The following is a 15,345-nucleotide window of genomic DNA, read 5'->3' on the forward strand; positions in this document are numbered from 1 at the left end:
ATGGAAGATCAGACTCACCAAAATTAAATCTGGGATCCAGTCTGAGTGTTGTCATTGGCTGACCTTGGGTACACTACTTCAGCTCAGGGCATTGGCTTTCCCTGATGCAAAACAGGAACATCCCCTGCTTGCTGAAAGCAAACATGCCCTTTAGTGGGGCTGGGGCGGGCACTGGGGGTGTGACCTGTGGGCTGCTGGAGCCCAGGATGACCCTGATAGAAAACGGTCCTGATGCAGGCACCAGCCACAGTCAAGATGGGACATACGGGCTCTGATCAAAAGGAGAAGGAATAAACCCAAAAAAAGTCTCTCAAGAGAAAAGACAGGAAAGAAAATAGAATGGAAGTAGGCATAGCTCAAACCCCTCACATCATGGAGGGAAACCTCAGGTCCAAGGACAGACTTGTAAATAACAAACCCACCAGTGCCAGGCTCTGTGCTAAGCACTTCACGTGCATTATTTCACTGAATCATCACAACCCCAATGCAGTAGATGCAACAAGCTTCTCCCTGTTACAGATGAGTGAAGTGAGGCTGAGAGGGGTTGAGCAATTTACCCAAGTGTCACAGCTAGTTAGTATCAGGGTTGAAATGCAGGCAGTCTGCCTTGCAGACTGTCCTCTGGCTTCTTTTTTTTTTTTTTTTTAATTGAAGTATAGATGATTTTCAATGTTGTGTTAGTTTCTGGTGTACAGCAGAGTGATTCAGATATACATATATATATATATATAGGTATATATATATATTCCTTTCCATTATGGTTTATTACAGGTTGCTTATTCTTTTATATTCTTTTCCATTATGGTTAATATAGTTCCCTGTGCTATACAGTAGGACTCTGTTGTTTGTTCTCAGGCTTTGCCCGTTGTTCTCTTCTCTCACAGGGAAGCTGTCTCCCCAGGTAGCCTCTAAGGTTCTAATTGTCATCTATATTCCTGTGACTCACAAGTCTGTCTGCCCAACTCCCAAGTCTGGCCTAAGTTTCAGATCCGTGGGTCCATCAGCCTTCCTGACCCACCTCAAGCTTAATGTGTCCAAGGATGAATTCTCATTTAGCTCCAACCCGCTTCCCAAGGGGTACCTCCACCATCCACCCAGCTGCAGAAACTGGCCACTGCCTGAACTCTTCTCTCACCCCTGACATCCAAATCACAGCCTTGGTACCTCCTACACAACTCTTGATGTCATCAATTCTCTCCTTTCCACTGTCACTGTAACCAGTCCAGGACCCTCACTAGAAGAACTGGGCCCCAGTCTCTAGTCCTGCCTCCTCTCATCCACCTCCCCAAACCCCCATGCTGTGGAGGGAAGGGTCTAAAATGCAAATATGTTGGTGCCACTCCCCTGCCCAACAGCCTTGTACTGCTTCCCATTTGTTCTCTGGATAAAGGCTCTCCTCCTTTGTGCTGGTTCCTTCCCCAGGTCAACTCCTGTTGCTCTCCCTCCCTGCCCTCTGCTGCTCTCACTGAACTTCTTTCTGTTCCTCCAAACATCAGGGTCTCTCTGGATGCCAAGCCCCCTGGCTGGCTGTCCCCTCTGACTGGAACACTCTTCCCCACTCCTCATGTGTTTGGTGGACTTCTGCTCAGACTTCATTGTCAGCTCAGAAGTCCAAAGTCACAGCTAGGATGTCCATCTGAAGCCAGGTCCCCCTAAACTGAATTCATGATTAATCTCTCTATCCAAAACTTTATTCCCTTTCTCGTCCCCTCTGACTTCAATCCTGTGCTAACTGAACACTAATCAGCCAGAGTCAGGTGACTAAAACTGTTGTTGTTGACATCATTAATGTACTAAAATTGCTACTATAGATATCATCATTAACATACAAACCCAGGTTGTGTCTCCAGGGCAGGATGAGCTAACAGACCCCCCCAGCCATGGACCATCTGGTTGGAGAATCATAACCAGAGATATCCGGACTCCTGAAACAACAATTAACAAATGTCACAAGACAATGATTAATCCCAGCCTCTTTGTTCTTCCCCTTAAAAAAAACCCCTAACTCAAAGACTAAGTTGGAGTGGATCTGAGGCTTGTCTCCCACTCCCTTGCTTGGCACCCTGCAATAAATGCTGTACTTTCCTTCACCAAGTGGACAAAAAAAAAAAGTTGTCCACCATCAAGCCATCAGCCACTGCAGCTGCCCCCACTGCGCACCCTGAGGGGAATTCAGGATGGAGAAAAACAGGATTCTGGCCCTAGATAGCTAAGATGCAGATCAAAGGTCAGTAAGCCCAGACTCTTGCATCTTCCCATACACTAAAATCATTAACTTGAGATGTCTGTTTTTTGTGATTAGCGGTAATCTTTTGACGTTCGACTACATTTTTTTTTTCTCAGCAAAAACTCCCGTGTATCCTGGCTCCTCCCTTACCTCTTTGGAACAGTTCCTCAAAGCTATCTGAGCTATCTGGCCTACAGTTCTCAGTAATGTCCCCGAATAAAACATAATTCTCAACTTTTAGGTTGTGCATTTTTTTTCAGCGGACAACCACAACTCACTGTCAGTAAATTGGCTTTGCTCCACGTTTGCAAACGGAGTTCAGTTCCCTAAGGCCTCCTCCAGAAGCCTTGTCTGACCCCACCCCCTCCAAGTTTCCACCGTCACAATACTCAGTACCTTCCCCAGCACACCACTTACCAATCCGCACCCCGAACACCCCATGTAAGCCTACTAGGGTAGGGCTCATCCATTCTCATATGGGATGGGGCGCTGCTCAGGAGTTAATACATGTTTGAATGGAAGAGAAGGGAAGTAACTTTTACAAAACCACAGTCTAAGAAAGTGACAAAGCCGGAAATGGATTCTGCATCACCCTCCTCCCCAACCTGGAAAGAATTCGCTCTTCTTTGCGTCCTACCCTCCTATCCCACCGATTTTTGATTCCCAGCGTCAAGGGCCGTAGAGTTGACATTTTAAGGAGTGCTATCTTCCATCTGAGGAAGGAAAGTGCATAACACAGTGGGGAAGGGCACTGAACCCGTCCCCAAGGAAAAGGGAAATCCAGTCTCGTCTCCTCCCCAGGGGAGCATTTGGGTCGAATTAGTCTTTCCCCACGTCCCTAGCCCACCCTAGACTAATATCTAATATGCGGGTCTCGGGCAGCCTAGGCAAAGCTTCCCGCCACCGGCCACGCAGGGGACTCCAGCAGATCCCAGCCCCATTAAGCTACACGTCGTGCCCTCCTGCATCGGTCCCCACCCACTGCCTGGGACGCCACAGTCATCGGGCCCCTCCTTCCCCGCGCGGAGCCGGCCCCGCCTCCCGCGCTCCCGCGGCGCGTCTCTTGTCCCGCCCCCCGCCGGCCCCTCCTCTGGCCCGCGCCTCTGGGGCCGAGCGCTCTCCCGCCGGTACGCACCGGCGCTGGGTATTTGCTTTCGCGGCAGTCAGGCCAGCCGAGCCCGTTTCCAGCTCGGGGCAGCGGGACGGAGGGCCCGGCCGGCGGGGCAGCCATGGAGGCGGCGGCACGGAGGCGGCAGCACCCGGGAGCGGCGGGTGGCCCGGGCGCGCAGCCGGGCGCCTCCTTCCTGCAGGCCAGGTGGGCGCGCGTCGGCGGGCGGAGCTGAACCACAGCCCCGCCACGTGACGGGGAGGGCGGGGGACCGGGGCCACGGAGCCCGGGTGGGTAGTCCACGCGATATCCCTGCAGCTGCTTCTCGCTCACTCCCCTGAGCCCCGCCTCCGCGCTCCTTTCTCTTCCTGGGGGAACCCCATGCCCAGGGAGGCTCTGCGGCGGGGTTCAACTGCCCAGCGGCCCGGCCGGCTCTAGGACAGTCGCTCAGCTGGGGTCCAGGAAACTCGGGGTGGGGACGTCGGCGGCGGGCCCAGAGGACATCTCTGCTCACTAGGGACCCCAACGCGCCTGCAAGCCCCGGGCGCCAACCCGAGTTCTCGGGGTGCCTCTAAACTTGACTTGGGTTCTGATATTAACAGGAGACTCACTCCTTGCCCCGAGGAACCAAAGAATGTGGGAATGTAAATGGAACAGACAGCGAAATGTGGAAGCTCCCCTCCAGAGAAAGAATTAGGAAGGGCTTTTTCCACATGGTTGCTGTTCCCTTCTCTCAGTAAGGGGAAGTTATTGGTTTATGTAGCTGAGACCAGGTGCTTGGGGCAGAGGAAGAGGTACAGAAGCCACCTTTTAATCTTTCCCTCCACTCTACTTTCATACCATTTTACAAATTATAGACATTCATTGCACATAGTAGGCATTCATTAAGCATCTCTGTTGTGTCCAGCGCTGTGCCAGGCACTAAAGCGGTGGGTAAGGTGAAGCTAGGAGGGTCCCACAGTCCGGTAGGGCGGGCCTGGGAGGAACAGTCCAGGGGCTGAGAGCTCGTCTTGGAGGGCTGCCTGGAGGAAGTGGAGCTTGAGCTGCATCTCAAAGAACTCAGTAGTTGACAGGGGAAGAAAGGCTGTTTCAGCCAGGGGAAAGCTTGGGAAAGGCAAGGAGTGCAGTGGTGCTGGAGCTTTCTTTGTGTACAGTGGCAGGAGGATGCAGACTGATTGTGAAGGGCCTTGAATGGCAGCAGAGCTGGGACCAGAGTGAGAGCCTTGAGTGCAAAAATTAAGGAGATGCTCTCGGGGCACTAGTGTTCAAAAACGTTCCATGGCTCCCCTATGCCTACTTAAATGTTGGGCCCTGTGTGCCTCACTTGCCTCACCCTAGTTCCTGCCCTAAATGTCAGGTTAAGGATGCAGCTTTTGTTCTGTAGGGCACGGGGGAGCCATGGAAGGCTTTTGAGCACTAGTGTGCTCAGTTTTAGGAAGTTTGTGGTATGATTTGGGATGAAGTCTGAGAAGAAGTCTGAGAGACTTGGGTGAGAGTAGCTCTTTTTCATGCTACTAAGGACATCTCTGTTCCAGATCACCTATAAGTTGGGAGTCTTTGACTGCCTTGACCTGTGGTAGTCCACTTAGAACAGTGTGTGAGTAGTGGATATGGTCACCACTTTATCTCATATGCAGGGTTTCCACACGCAGCATCTTACTCAGTCTTTTTGTATTTTGCATATGTGGAAACTGAGGTCTAAGGAGGTTTACATCATTTGCCGGCAAGAACCAGGGCCTAAACCCAGGGCTTCTGTTTTCTGTTCTTCCTACTCCACTCTGGCTATTCCTCTTTACTCCTACATGAGCTCCCCACCATCCAGGTTGCTCGTGGGGATGGCATGAGAGGCTGGCTGTCTTCCAGGGTGTCTCTGCCCCCCCCCCTCATTGGGTGCCTGTAGGCTGGTTCTCAATATCATTGCTGCACAAGACAGTAGGCAGAATCATCCTGTCTGACTCCTAGGATGCTTGGATTTCCTCTGCTACATTCATGCTTTGCTTACATACCTCTAATGACAAGGTGCTCACTACCTTTCAAGGTACTCTATTCCAGCTTCCACCTGCTCTGTTGACAGTTTTTTGTATTGTAATCAAAGTAATACATGCCCATGATTAAATACAACTGCACAGACAGGCTTAGAGTAAAAAGCAGTGGCCCTTTTTCCACCTCTCCCTAGTACCAGAGACAACCATGTTAGCTTCTTTTAACTGTTTCTACCAGAATTAAATTCATATTTCTAAATAATAATAACAAATACTACATACATACCACTTTCTGTGGGCCAGGCCCTGCTCTTAAGTTTTTGCATTTAAAAAAAAGAAAAAGTTTTTGCATAATTTAATTCAGCCACAACTCTTGACGTAAGATCTAGTATTATCCCCCATTTTACAGATGAGAACATTGAGGCCCAGGAGGTAACTTGCTCAAGATTTGGTTAATGGTAGAGCTGGGATATGAACCCAGGCAGTCTCCAAAGTCCACACTCAAAAGCTATGCTCAGGGCTTCCCCGGTGGCGCAGTGGTTAAGAATCCGCCTGCCAATGCAGGGGACACGGTTCAATCCCTGGTCTGGGAAGATCCCACATGCCGCGGAGCAACTAAGCCTGTGCGCCACAACTACTGAGCCTGCACTCTAGAGCTCGTGAGCCACAACTACTGAAGTCCGCATGCCTAGAGCTCGTGCTCTGCAACAAGAGAAGCCACTGCAATGAGAAGCCCGCACACCACAATGAAGAGTAGCCCCCGCTCACCGCAACTAGAGAAAGCCCACAAGCAGCAACAAAGACCCAACACAGCCAAAACTAAATAAATAAATTTACTATTTTTTTTAAAAAAAGCTATGCTCAACTGCTATATCTTGGTTTATCAGTTGCCTCTAAGCTAATGTTTACCCACTAATTTCCTGTTATGATTTGGTTCACTTATGCCGCTCCTATCTTCACAAGATGGTTTTGTATCACCATTTTTAGTTTTGCTCTTTGTTACCTTTGTAGCCTTAAGGAATATGTATATACCATTATTTCTTTTACGGTCAACTGTAAAGCACTATCTTTTTTTTTTCCCCAAAGTTTACTTATTTATTTATTTATTGAAGTATAGTTGATTTACAATAAGGGCAGTATCTCTTGATTCCTTTTTAAAAGAATATTAGTCTCCTACCCTAATCTCTAGCATTCTTTACCATTTCCCCCACTCCTGTCATCTATAGTTTTACTTTCAAGTTGTCAAGGTTTACAGTAGTATTTACCTGCTGTTTTTTAACCATAATTGCCTTCCATGTTTTGTTTGTGGATTGATTCTGAACTTTGGAAATCAGTATACAATGTTTTTATTAGTTAAGCCATGTAAATATTGTTCCCTACAGAGGCCAGTAAGTTTAACAGTTACATTTGCTTTCTTGTATTGCTTTTGTTTTTCCTGGAGTTTCTAATTGCCTTTCCTTTTTTTCTCTTATTTTTTGCTTTCATTTTCTCATTTTTTGTTCAAACTTGTCATCATGTCAGGTATTTCACCATTGTGTATATAGAACCAAAATCAGTCCCTTTATAGTCCTCATTCACAGGTCCCTGCTTGACTCCACCATGGCTGAGACTGCTGACCGCTTTGAATATTTCATCTATATGTTATGTGCTTTATGTCAGGGGTCCCCAGTACCCGGTACCAGTCCACAGCCTGTTAGGAACTGGGCTGCACAGCAGGAGGTGAGCAAGTGAGCAATCGTTTATCTGCCACTCCCCATCACTCCCCATCACCACCTGAACCATCCCCCCATTGCTCGCATTACTGCCTGAACCATCCCCCATCTCCTCCCCTCCCACCGCCGCTCCCCCCCTCCCCGTCCACGGAAAAATTGTCTTCCACAAAACTGGTCCCTGGTGCCAGAAAGGTTGGGGACCGCTGCTGTATGGTATGTGCTCCCCAACTGTCGTGGTATCAGTTTTCCCAGATGGTAGACTTGTAAAGCCGTGGAGGAGATTAAAGGCCATCCTTGTCTTGGGTTACCTGCCCTTGTGCTTTCACTGTTGTTCTCAGCAGGAGTTTCTGATGATTGAGGCCTAGAGCTGGCATGGCTGGAGGCTAGGTGTGTGAAGTCTGTGAAGTCAGAAAGTTGGGTTAGGTTTGAAGATGCTCATCCCCAAGAGAGGGGCTGGGGGAGAGGATGCCTTCACCTTTCATGATCTGCCCCCTGTGCTCAGAGTCCCAACAGGAGAAAACCAGTCAGATGCTCACCAATCTTGATTCCCAAGTTAGGTGTCTGCCCTGCACCTGCCCTTTTTCTTCCTGCTCTGCTCAGCCAGGCTGGACTCCTGATGGGGATCCCCCTTGACTGAGTGCCTCCTGAGGTGGAAGAGGAAATAGTCCCTGAGCCCCTAGTGTGTGCTTCGTATCCACAGCTTCCAGAGACCCACACTTAAGTGCTTCCCAGGCTTTCAAAACGCCTTTATTTCCTGTACCAAACATCCTGCTCTTTGCCCAGTTTGAAGGTTTCCAGAATGAAACACTGAGGACTGTCATTCTCCTTCCCCATCCAAGTTCTTCAGGCCCGGAGGTTGCCACCATCTGCTTTTTGAGGCCTTGCCCTGATGGTCACAAAGGGGAAGGGGCACGGTGGGGCCTCTATACCAGTCACTTGTCTCAGACAATGACTGAATGTCTGCCCCCCGTCCGAAGGCCCAGCAGCCCCTCCTCCTCCTTCCACCAATAAGCCAGGCATCTGAGCTCCCTTCAGCACCTTTCTCACTTCCACCTCCAGGCCTTTGATCCTGCTCTCCTGCTGCTTTTCTGCCTACTGGAATCCACCCATCCATGCTTCCAGGCTCCCTTTCTTCCTGCAGGTGTTGCCTACTGCTTCAGGCTACACCGATCCCTCTCTATCTTGATCTCCTGATATGCCACAAAGCTTATAATAATCAGCAACAAAATAGCAAGCTACTTAGAGCACAGGTCTTGAATCCTTAGAGACCCAGGTTTGAATTCTCTGCCTTTCAGGACTCCTGGATTACGAGTGACAGAAAGCCAGTGTGAACTACAGCACCCTTAGCAAAAGGGAATGTATTGGCTCTTGTGGACAAACCATTGCCTTGGGAACGCCTGGAACTGGGAAGGTGAACCCTCTCAGGCCTTCTTCTCCTCTTTCCCTGCTCCTCTCTGCAGGGCTGCTTCATTCTCACCTGGCTGTCCCTTGAGGCTGGAACCTTGGCCACAGGCAGCCCCGCGCTCTCATCTTTAGCGTCCCAGCACCGGAAAGGAAGATGCTCTTTTCAACTCTAGTTAGAAAAGTCCCACTGCTCCGGCCTGGGTCACTGGCCCTCCCTGTGGCTCAGGATACATCATCTCTCACCAGAAGAAGGAGGGAGTAGGAAGGCTGACAAAGGGAATAGTTGATGCAGCTTCTTTTTTTTTTTTTTTTACATATGTCCACTCTTTTTTATTCTTTTCCTTATGCTGCAGCTTCTTATTAGCGGGGGTAACCTTGGTTAAGCCTCAGTATCCTTATCTGTAAAATGGGAGGGTAACAGCCTCCTGTTATGGCTGTGGGGATTAGATGAGATGGTGCTGGTGAAGCTCCTAGCACAGCACACAGTCGGCACTCAGTAAGTGGTGGGCACTGAGTAGAGGGGACAGGAAGACTTAGTTGACCTAGGAAAGGCCCACTCCACCTGCCTTGCCTGCCGCTAGAGGACGATGAGATCCTCCAAGAGCTTGCCTCTCTGTGTCTGGGTTGCTCTAGCAGCCCAGTGTGGACCATACTTGGAATTGGCTAAAAAGGATCCCAGAAAGTTATGGAAGCAATAGCAGTGTTGACAGAGTAAAATCTTCATGGTGCCTCTAAGCTATTGTTTGCCACTAAAACGAATGAGTAACTGGTAACTGAGATTGTTTTATATCAGCCAGTAATCACTGAGCATAAATCAGGTACTGAGCTGAAAACTCTGGAGAATATGGACTCACATCACACAGCTCCTGGTCTTGGCACTAATGGGGCAGTACAACTTACACCTCAATCGTCTTAGGAGGAGTGAGCTGCTTGTCACTGGAAGTATGCAAGTAGTGGCAGGGACACTGTAAAGCGGATTTGTACTCTGATGGGGAGGTTGGTGAGTTGAGAACCTTAAAATCACCCTTCTTCTTGAGGGTCTAGATACGAGCAAAACTCCAGCCCTGTGATGTCATGGCCTGAGTGCGAGTTAGGGATGATGCACTCCCTGTAGTGGGCTTTGGGAAAAGCGTCATCAGGGAAGCCTTCTTGGAGGAGGTGGCACATGCACTGGCCCTTGAGCTTCAGCTCATTTGTGAAGAGCAGATGGCTGACTGCTTTGCAGGAGAGACAGGCATCCAAAGTTGTGTCATCATATGGTTCTCCTCTTCTTGCCACGTCTCTCACATCACCTTGTCCCTGCTGCCTTCCTTTTTAGGTTTCACTGTGGATTGGTGAGAAGAAGGACACATGCAGCCCCGTTCCTACCTCCTCATGGTTCAGAAACCAAGGGAAAGGGAGATCCCCTGTTCATCCCAGTCTATAGTCTGTAAGGCACATCTCACCAGAGGGCTCTGATTGATCCAGCTCAGGTCACATGCCCATTCCGTGGACCAATCACTGTGGATACAATGATGGGTTAGAGGTTAAAAATATAAGCTCTGGAACCTAATCATTTAGGTTCAAATATTTAGCTATGTAACTTGGGGCAAAGTTGCTTAACATCTTGGGCCTCAGTTTTTTCACTTGTGTAATGGGGGTAATATTCTAACCTCAGATGGCTTCTGTCAGAATTAAGAGAGTTAAATGAGATGGTACGTGCAAACAGCTATAGTAGTGCCTGGAATATAGAAAGTGTTCAATAAAGGTTAGCTATCATCATCCATCACCGTGTTTCATGCTTTTCAGCCACATTTGCCTCCTTTGCCCCATCTGATTTCCCCATCATTCTATAGGCAAGAAAACCCGACAGTTATTATACCCTTTGGGCATTTTCCTGCCTGAATCATAGAGAAGCAAAGGTCAGGGCAGATGGAGTCCACTTCCAGGATACCTCCCCATGGACCACAGTATTTCCAGCAAAACCTTTTCCTAGAACTTAATCGTGTGTGTTTCCTCCTGCTCTCAAGTCTCTGTGGCTCATCTTCATGGGGAAGCTTCCCATGGGAGGAGAGAAGAGCTGACCCCTTTTGTCTGCCCCTTTCCCAGGCACAGCTCCGTCAAGGCTGATGAGGTTGCCAGCACGGCTCCCTTCCACCTTGATCTCTGGTTCTACTTCACCCTGCAGAACTGGCTTCTAGACTTTGGCCGCCCCATCGCCATGGTGAGTGTGAAGCTGTGGACAGAGCCCTGACCAGCAGTGAGGAGACAGGGTGACTTCAGTTGTCAGAGTGACCTCAGACAAGTCATTGCCTCTCCCAGTACACTGTGAGAATAGGTCTGGATGCTTTCATGTCCTTTGGTTCTACGGCTGTGAGCAGTGTGGCAGCTACCAGCGAGTGGGGGATCCGGGGGGGCCTGACTAGTCATACTGCGCCCCCCCCCCCCCATATCTCACACCCAGGTTTAACCAAAGCACCAATTCAGACAGTGGGGTATGAGAAAGGATCCCACCTGCTTCCCCCACAGCCTTGGGATAGTATTGTTTTTCTGGAGGTGAAGAGTATAGGCCGAATTTGCCTATCATGTATGACTTGAGCCTTGGGTAATTTTTAGTGTCATCTGGTGAAACTGTCCCCTTCCCTCCAAGGCTACTTCATGCATCAGTGTCCAGTGGGAGCCTCTACGGAGATTAATACTGGAAGAGCACCAAATCCCCTCACTGGTCACGAATAAGATAGATAGACAGACAGGTAACAGAAGGTGAAAAAAATTGAGTGAGTTCCCACCAAGAACTAAGGTGTTAATTTTTGCATGTGAGTGGTAAAACTAACGATATCTAGCACTGAAACTGACACCTCATACATGCTAGTACTAATGCAAATTAGGAAAGCCCTTTGGGAAAGCAGTTTGTCGAGGCGATAACTAGTACCTAGAATAGTGCCTAGCAAGATATGTGCTCAGTATACTTGTACTGAATGAATAGTAACAGCTAGAAACAGCGGTTAACATACATGGAGCGCTTACTCTGTTCTAAGCTCTTCATGTGTTTACACTTATTTAGTTCTCCCACCAATGCTATCATTAATCTCAATTTTATAGATGAGAAGAGTCGAGGATAGAGAGGGCAAATAACCGGCTCAAGGTCACCCAGCCAGCAAGTGGAGGAGCCAGCACCTGCCCCCAGGCACTCTGGCCCCAGAGCCCACCCCCTTCCATCCTGATTTTATCCAGAACCCTAATATGTTCATCCCTCCCGACTCAGTACGACCCCTGCCGAGCATCTGCCCTGAAGATGTAATCAGCAAGAAGACAGCCTCTGTACCGAAGGTGTTCATTGCAGTGTTGTTATAATAGCCAAAGCTTGGAAGGGACTTGAGTGTCCGGCAGTAGGGACTGGGTAAATCAGCTTTGCTGTACGCAGTCTAGAGGATGCTACCTGGGCATTAAACAGGAATTACGAATACTCTAGAGCAACCTGGAATGTTTAAGGAGAAAAAACATGCCTAAGTGTCATGCATATTGACTGCCTGCCAATTAGTAACGGCCCTAACAGTCTTGTATACATGGGATCAAAGACTTGAAGGGGATGAAGAAAAGCTTCCTGGCAGTGGTGTCGGGGAGGAGGTATGGTGGCTGCTGATTCCTCTTTCTGCAGGCTTGCCATAAGGTTTACCTGTTTTTTAAACGTAGGTGAAAGTAAAGGGACTGAGCCAGGAGTCAGGGCACCCAGTCAGGTTCATAAGTGACTTTGGGCAAGTCCGTGTCATCTGGGCTTTGGTTCTCTCATCTGTAAGAAGACTGGTTGGACTAGCTGCTCTGAGCCCCCGTGCAGCATGAAGGTTCCACATACTGGGGGACAAAGGAGCTGCCCATCAAACTGGTGTTACAGGGAGAGGGGAGATGAGGCCAGGGGCAGGCTCATGGCTCTTCTCATTCATTAGGACTCAGCCTCATCAGGTCTAATAGGGGTCTCCTGCAGGGCAAATCACTTCCCCCATCCTGCTCAGAGTTGCTGTGGCCACTATAACCCTAAGTGGGCTTATCAGGAATATACATTTGAAAAACCCGTGTATACACTGGAGCTTTTCAGATGTACCCGTGATAGTCCCAAATTTGTAATAACTACAAAATAAAACCGTTTACAAGTTATAAAAGTAATATGTCATAGTTATAACAAGTCAGTTCATACCCAGGGGTATAAAGAAGTGTGAGACTTTCCCTTTCCAGTTCCACCCCTGACAGTTTGAGGCTCATCCTTCCAGTCCTTTCTCTACTCATGCAAACATATGTATACATCCTTTTTTTTTTTCTCTAACCAAAATGAGATTTTACTTTATACTTTATTTTACAACTTGCTTGTTTTACTTTAGAATATATCATGGATATCTCCCTGTCAGTACATATGAGGTGTCATTTCTGTTAATGGCTACTAAACCTTCAATAGAAAAGATGTACTGTAGTGTATTCAAGTAGTCAGCCTATTTCTGGTATTTTGCTATCAAAGAGTATTTCAGCCAACATATATATCTTGCTACAGATAAAGATACAGAGATACATGTACCCAGCAAGTAAGAAAGAGAAAGAGATTGAGATTCTTGTATCCTGAGAGTTTTATTTCTGCAGGGTGAATTTTTGATCGAAATCTATGGTCATTACATGTGTTCTCAATCAACAGATAGTGGGCGTACGGTGTGGCAGGGTGGAGGTTGTGAAGTGTTTTGACCTCGAATAGGGGTTTTCCCACTGACACCGACAAGGCTGGGACTCACAGTGTAGAGCAGTAGGAGGAACAAGGGCATTCTAGACAGAGGAACAGCCCTGGCCTGCCTGCCTCTCTCAGGGAAGGTAGAAAAGGAAGAATCGAATCTTTGTAGAACTCACTTACTTTCTCCTTTGTTTTATAAGGTATAGTTTCGACCTGATTTGGAAGTGGTCCATCTGCTCAGTGGACAGTGTTTTTCCATACCTGGGTGGCCAGGAGATCTTGTCATCATCCTAGGACCTGGAGTGCCAGATCCTTAAGGGTCCATGTAGATCACCTGGGCCACATTTCGTGTTACAGATGGGGGAACTGAGGCCTGAAGAGGGGAAGAACTTGCCCAGGGTCACCCAGAACGTTGGTGCACAACTGAGTCCCAAAGGAGCCTCCAACTCTCAGGCCGGTACCCAGGGACCTTTATTTAGTACCCACAGGGAGAGGGACACAGGGTCAGGCCCTGGATTTGTGTCTACTGTGTGCTTACCTTCTCTGGGACTCAGTTTGTCTGTCTGAAAACACCTTGACTTCAGTGCTGCTGAGAGGATCCCAAGAGATCACAGAAAGAATGAAGTGTGTGCAGAAGAGGTTCTGAGGGTCTCATGGGGCTGTGCCTAGTAAATATCATTCCTCCCCTTGCTCCCCAGCTGGTGTTTCCTCTGGAGTGGTTTCCGCTTAACAAGCCCAGCGTGGGGGACTACTTCCACATGGCCTACAACATCATCACGCCCTTTCTCCTGCTCAAGGTACAGTCCAAGGCTCCCTGCCCTCCCTTCCCACCCTCATTTCTTCCTCCACCCGGCAGGGAGCTGGTGCCAAGCCCCGGGAGTGCCCTGAATCAGACTGTCCCCTGCCTAACTCTGGGGGACGAAGGCTGTGATAGAGGGACATGTCAAGCCCCCAGGAGAGGCAGGACTGCCTCTGGCCAGGAGGGATGGAGAAGGCCTCCCCAAGGAGGGGCGTTTGATTTGGACCTCTGCCTGGTGTGCTTGGGGTTGAACTGGGAGAGACCTTCAGGCAGGAGCACCTGAAGACAAGGCTGTGCTAGAGGAGCCATAATACATCTGGGGAGGCTGAGGTGGAAGGAGTGGCTGGATCGCCCAGGGCGAGGTCAGGGACCAGTTGGGAAGGCAGGTGAGGGCCAGGTGGCAGGAAGGGCAGCAAAGGAGGGTGAACTCTCTCCTCTGGCCTGGAGATCCCTGACTTTGAGATACCACTGGGAACACAGAGCTATCTCCTAGGTAGCTGCGGGAGATAGATATCTGGGTGATGGCTGTCTCCAAGGTAGCTCTCGGCAATGCTGGCTTTGCATTTTGCCACATAAGGGCTCTTAAAACTATTGCTGTTTACTGTCCCCATCATTTTGTTTTTAGAGAGACATTTCAGATCTCCAAAAAATAGGGAAGGTGTAATCTCAGAATTCAGAGGGTCTAAATTTAGTAAAAGAATTTAGTTTCAGAAGCACCTGCCGCATCCCTGTCGTTTTCATTTTTGTTTGCTTGGATTGCTCAGTTGCTCAGAAATGGGAGGGTCTCCTCAACAGGCCAGCCCAGTGACCCAGGAGCAGAACTGGGGGTGGTGGGAGGGCAGGACCTGGAGCCTGGATGCCTGTGTCACCTCCAGCACAGCCCGTGGGTGTGTGTGACCTTGGGCAGAGCTGGCCCTGCTCAGTGTGTTTCCTCTCCAGCACAAGAGGGTGCTGATCCCTGGCCCCTGCTGGGTTCACAGGGATCTTGTGAGACTCTGGAGGCTGGACTGGCCCCACTAAAGGCACCCACCAATTTGAGAGTGACGTTCCAGCTGGTGGCATCCATCCCACTCTGGGTGTGAGGGAGGGAAGCAGAGGGCGGCTCCTACCATGGTGGAGGCGGGGGTCATGCTGTCGGGCCTCCCTCTGACCTCAGCTCATCGAGCGGTCCCCACGCACCCTGCCGCGCTCCATGATCTATGTCAGCATCATCACCTTCATCATGGGCGCCAGCATCCACCTGGTGGGTGACTCTGTAAACCACCGCCTGATCTTCAGCGGCTACCAGAACCACCTGTCAGTCCGCGAGAACCCCATCATCAAGAATCTCAAGCCGGAGACGCTGGTGAGCCTCCACCCCGGCAGTGCGATCCGTCCTGGGGCCCAAAGAGGCTGCCCGACCTATCATGGTGCCCTAGATGAGGGC

At 49.5% G+C, this 15,345-nt stretch overlaps 1 protein-coding gene across 4 annotated transcripts in view; it reads left to right on the forward strand.

The window, feature by feature from the left end:
* The window catches only part of CLN6 (CLN6 transmembrane ER protein), a 49,705-nt gene that overhangs the window by 28,741 nt on the left and 5,619 nt on the right, over nucleotides 1-15,345 (forward strand). The window contains exons 1-6 of one of the 4 annotated variants that reach the window (XM_024747517.1): nucleotides 3,485-3,542; nucleotides 8,325-8,440; nucleotides 10,522-10,636; nucleotides 13,478-13,573; nucleotides 13,819-13,917; nucleotides 15,076-15,264. In XM_024747517.1, the coding sequence (XP_024603285.1) occupies nucleotides 10,634-10,636; nucleotides 13,478-13,573; nucleotides 13,819-13,917; nucleotides 15,076-15,264 (387 nt within the window). In that variant the 5' untranslated portion in view covers nucleotides 3,485-3,542; nucleotides 8,325-8,440; nucleotides 10,522-10,633. Of the gene's footprint in view, nucleotides 1-3,318; nucleotides 3,543-8,324; nucleotides 8,441-10,521; nucleotides 10,637-13,477; nucleotides 13,574-13,818; nucleotides 13,918-15,075; nucleotides 15,265-15,345 lie in introns of those variants that run through there. The other 3 variants (XM_024747515.1, XM_024747514.1, XM_024747516.1) reach the window with 3 other exon arrangements.

The sequence above is a fragment of the Neophocaena asiaeorientalis genome, unplaced genomic scaffold, assembly GCF_003031525.2.
Source record: "Neophocaena asiaeorientalis asiaeorientalis breed wild unplaced genomic scaffold, Neophocaena_asiaeorientalis_V1.1 scaffold591, whole genome shotgun sequence".
Taxonomy (NCBI): domain Eukaryota; kingdom Metazoa; phylum Chordata; class Mammalia; order Artiodactyla; family Phocoenidae; genus Neophocaena; species Neophocaena asiaeorientalis.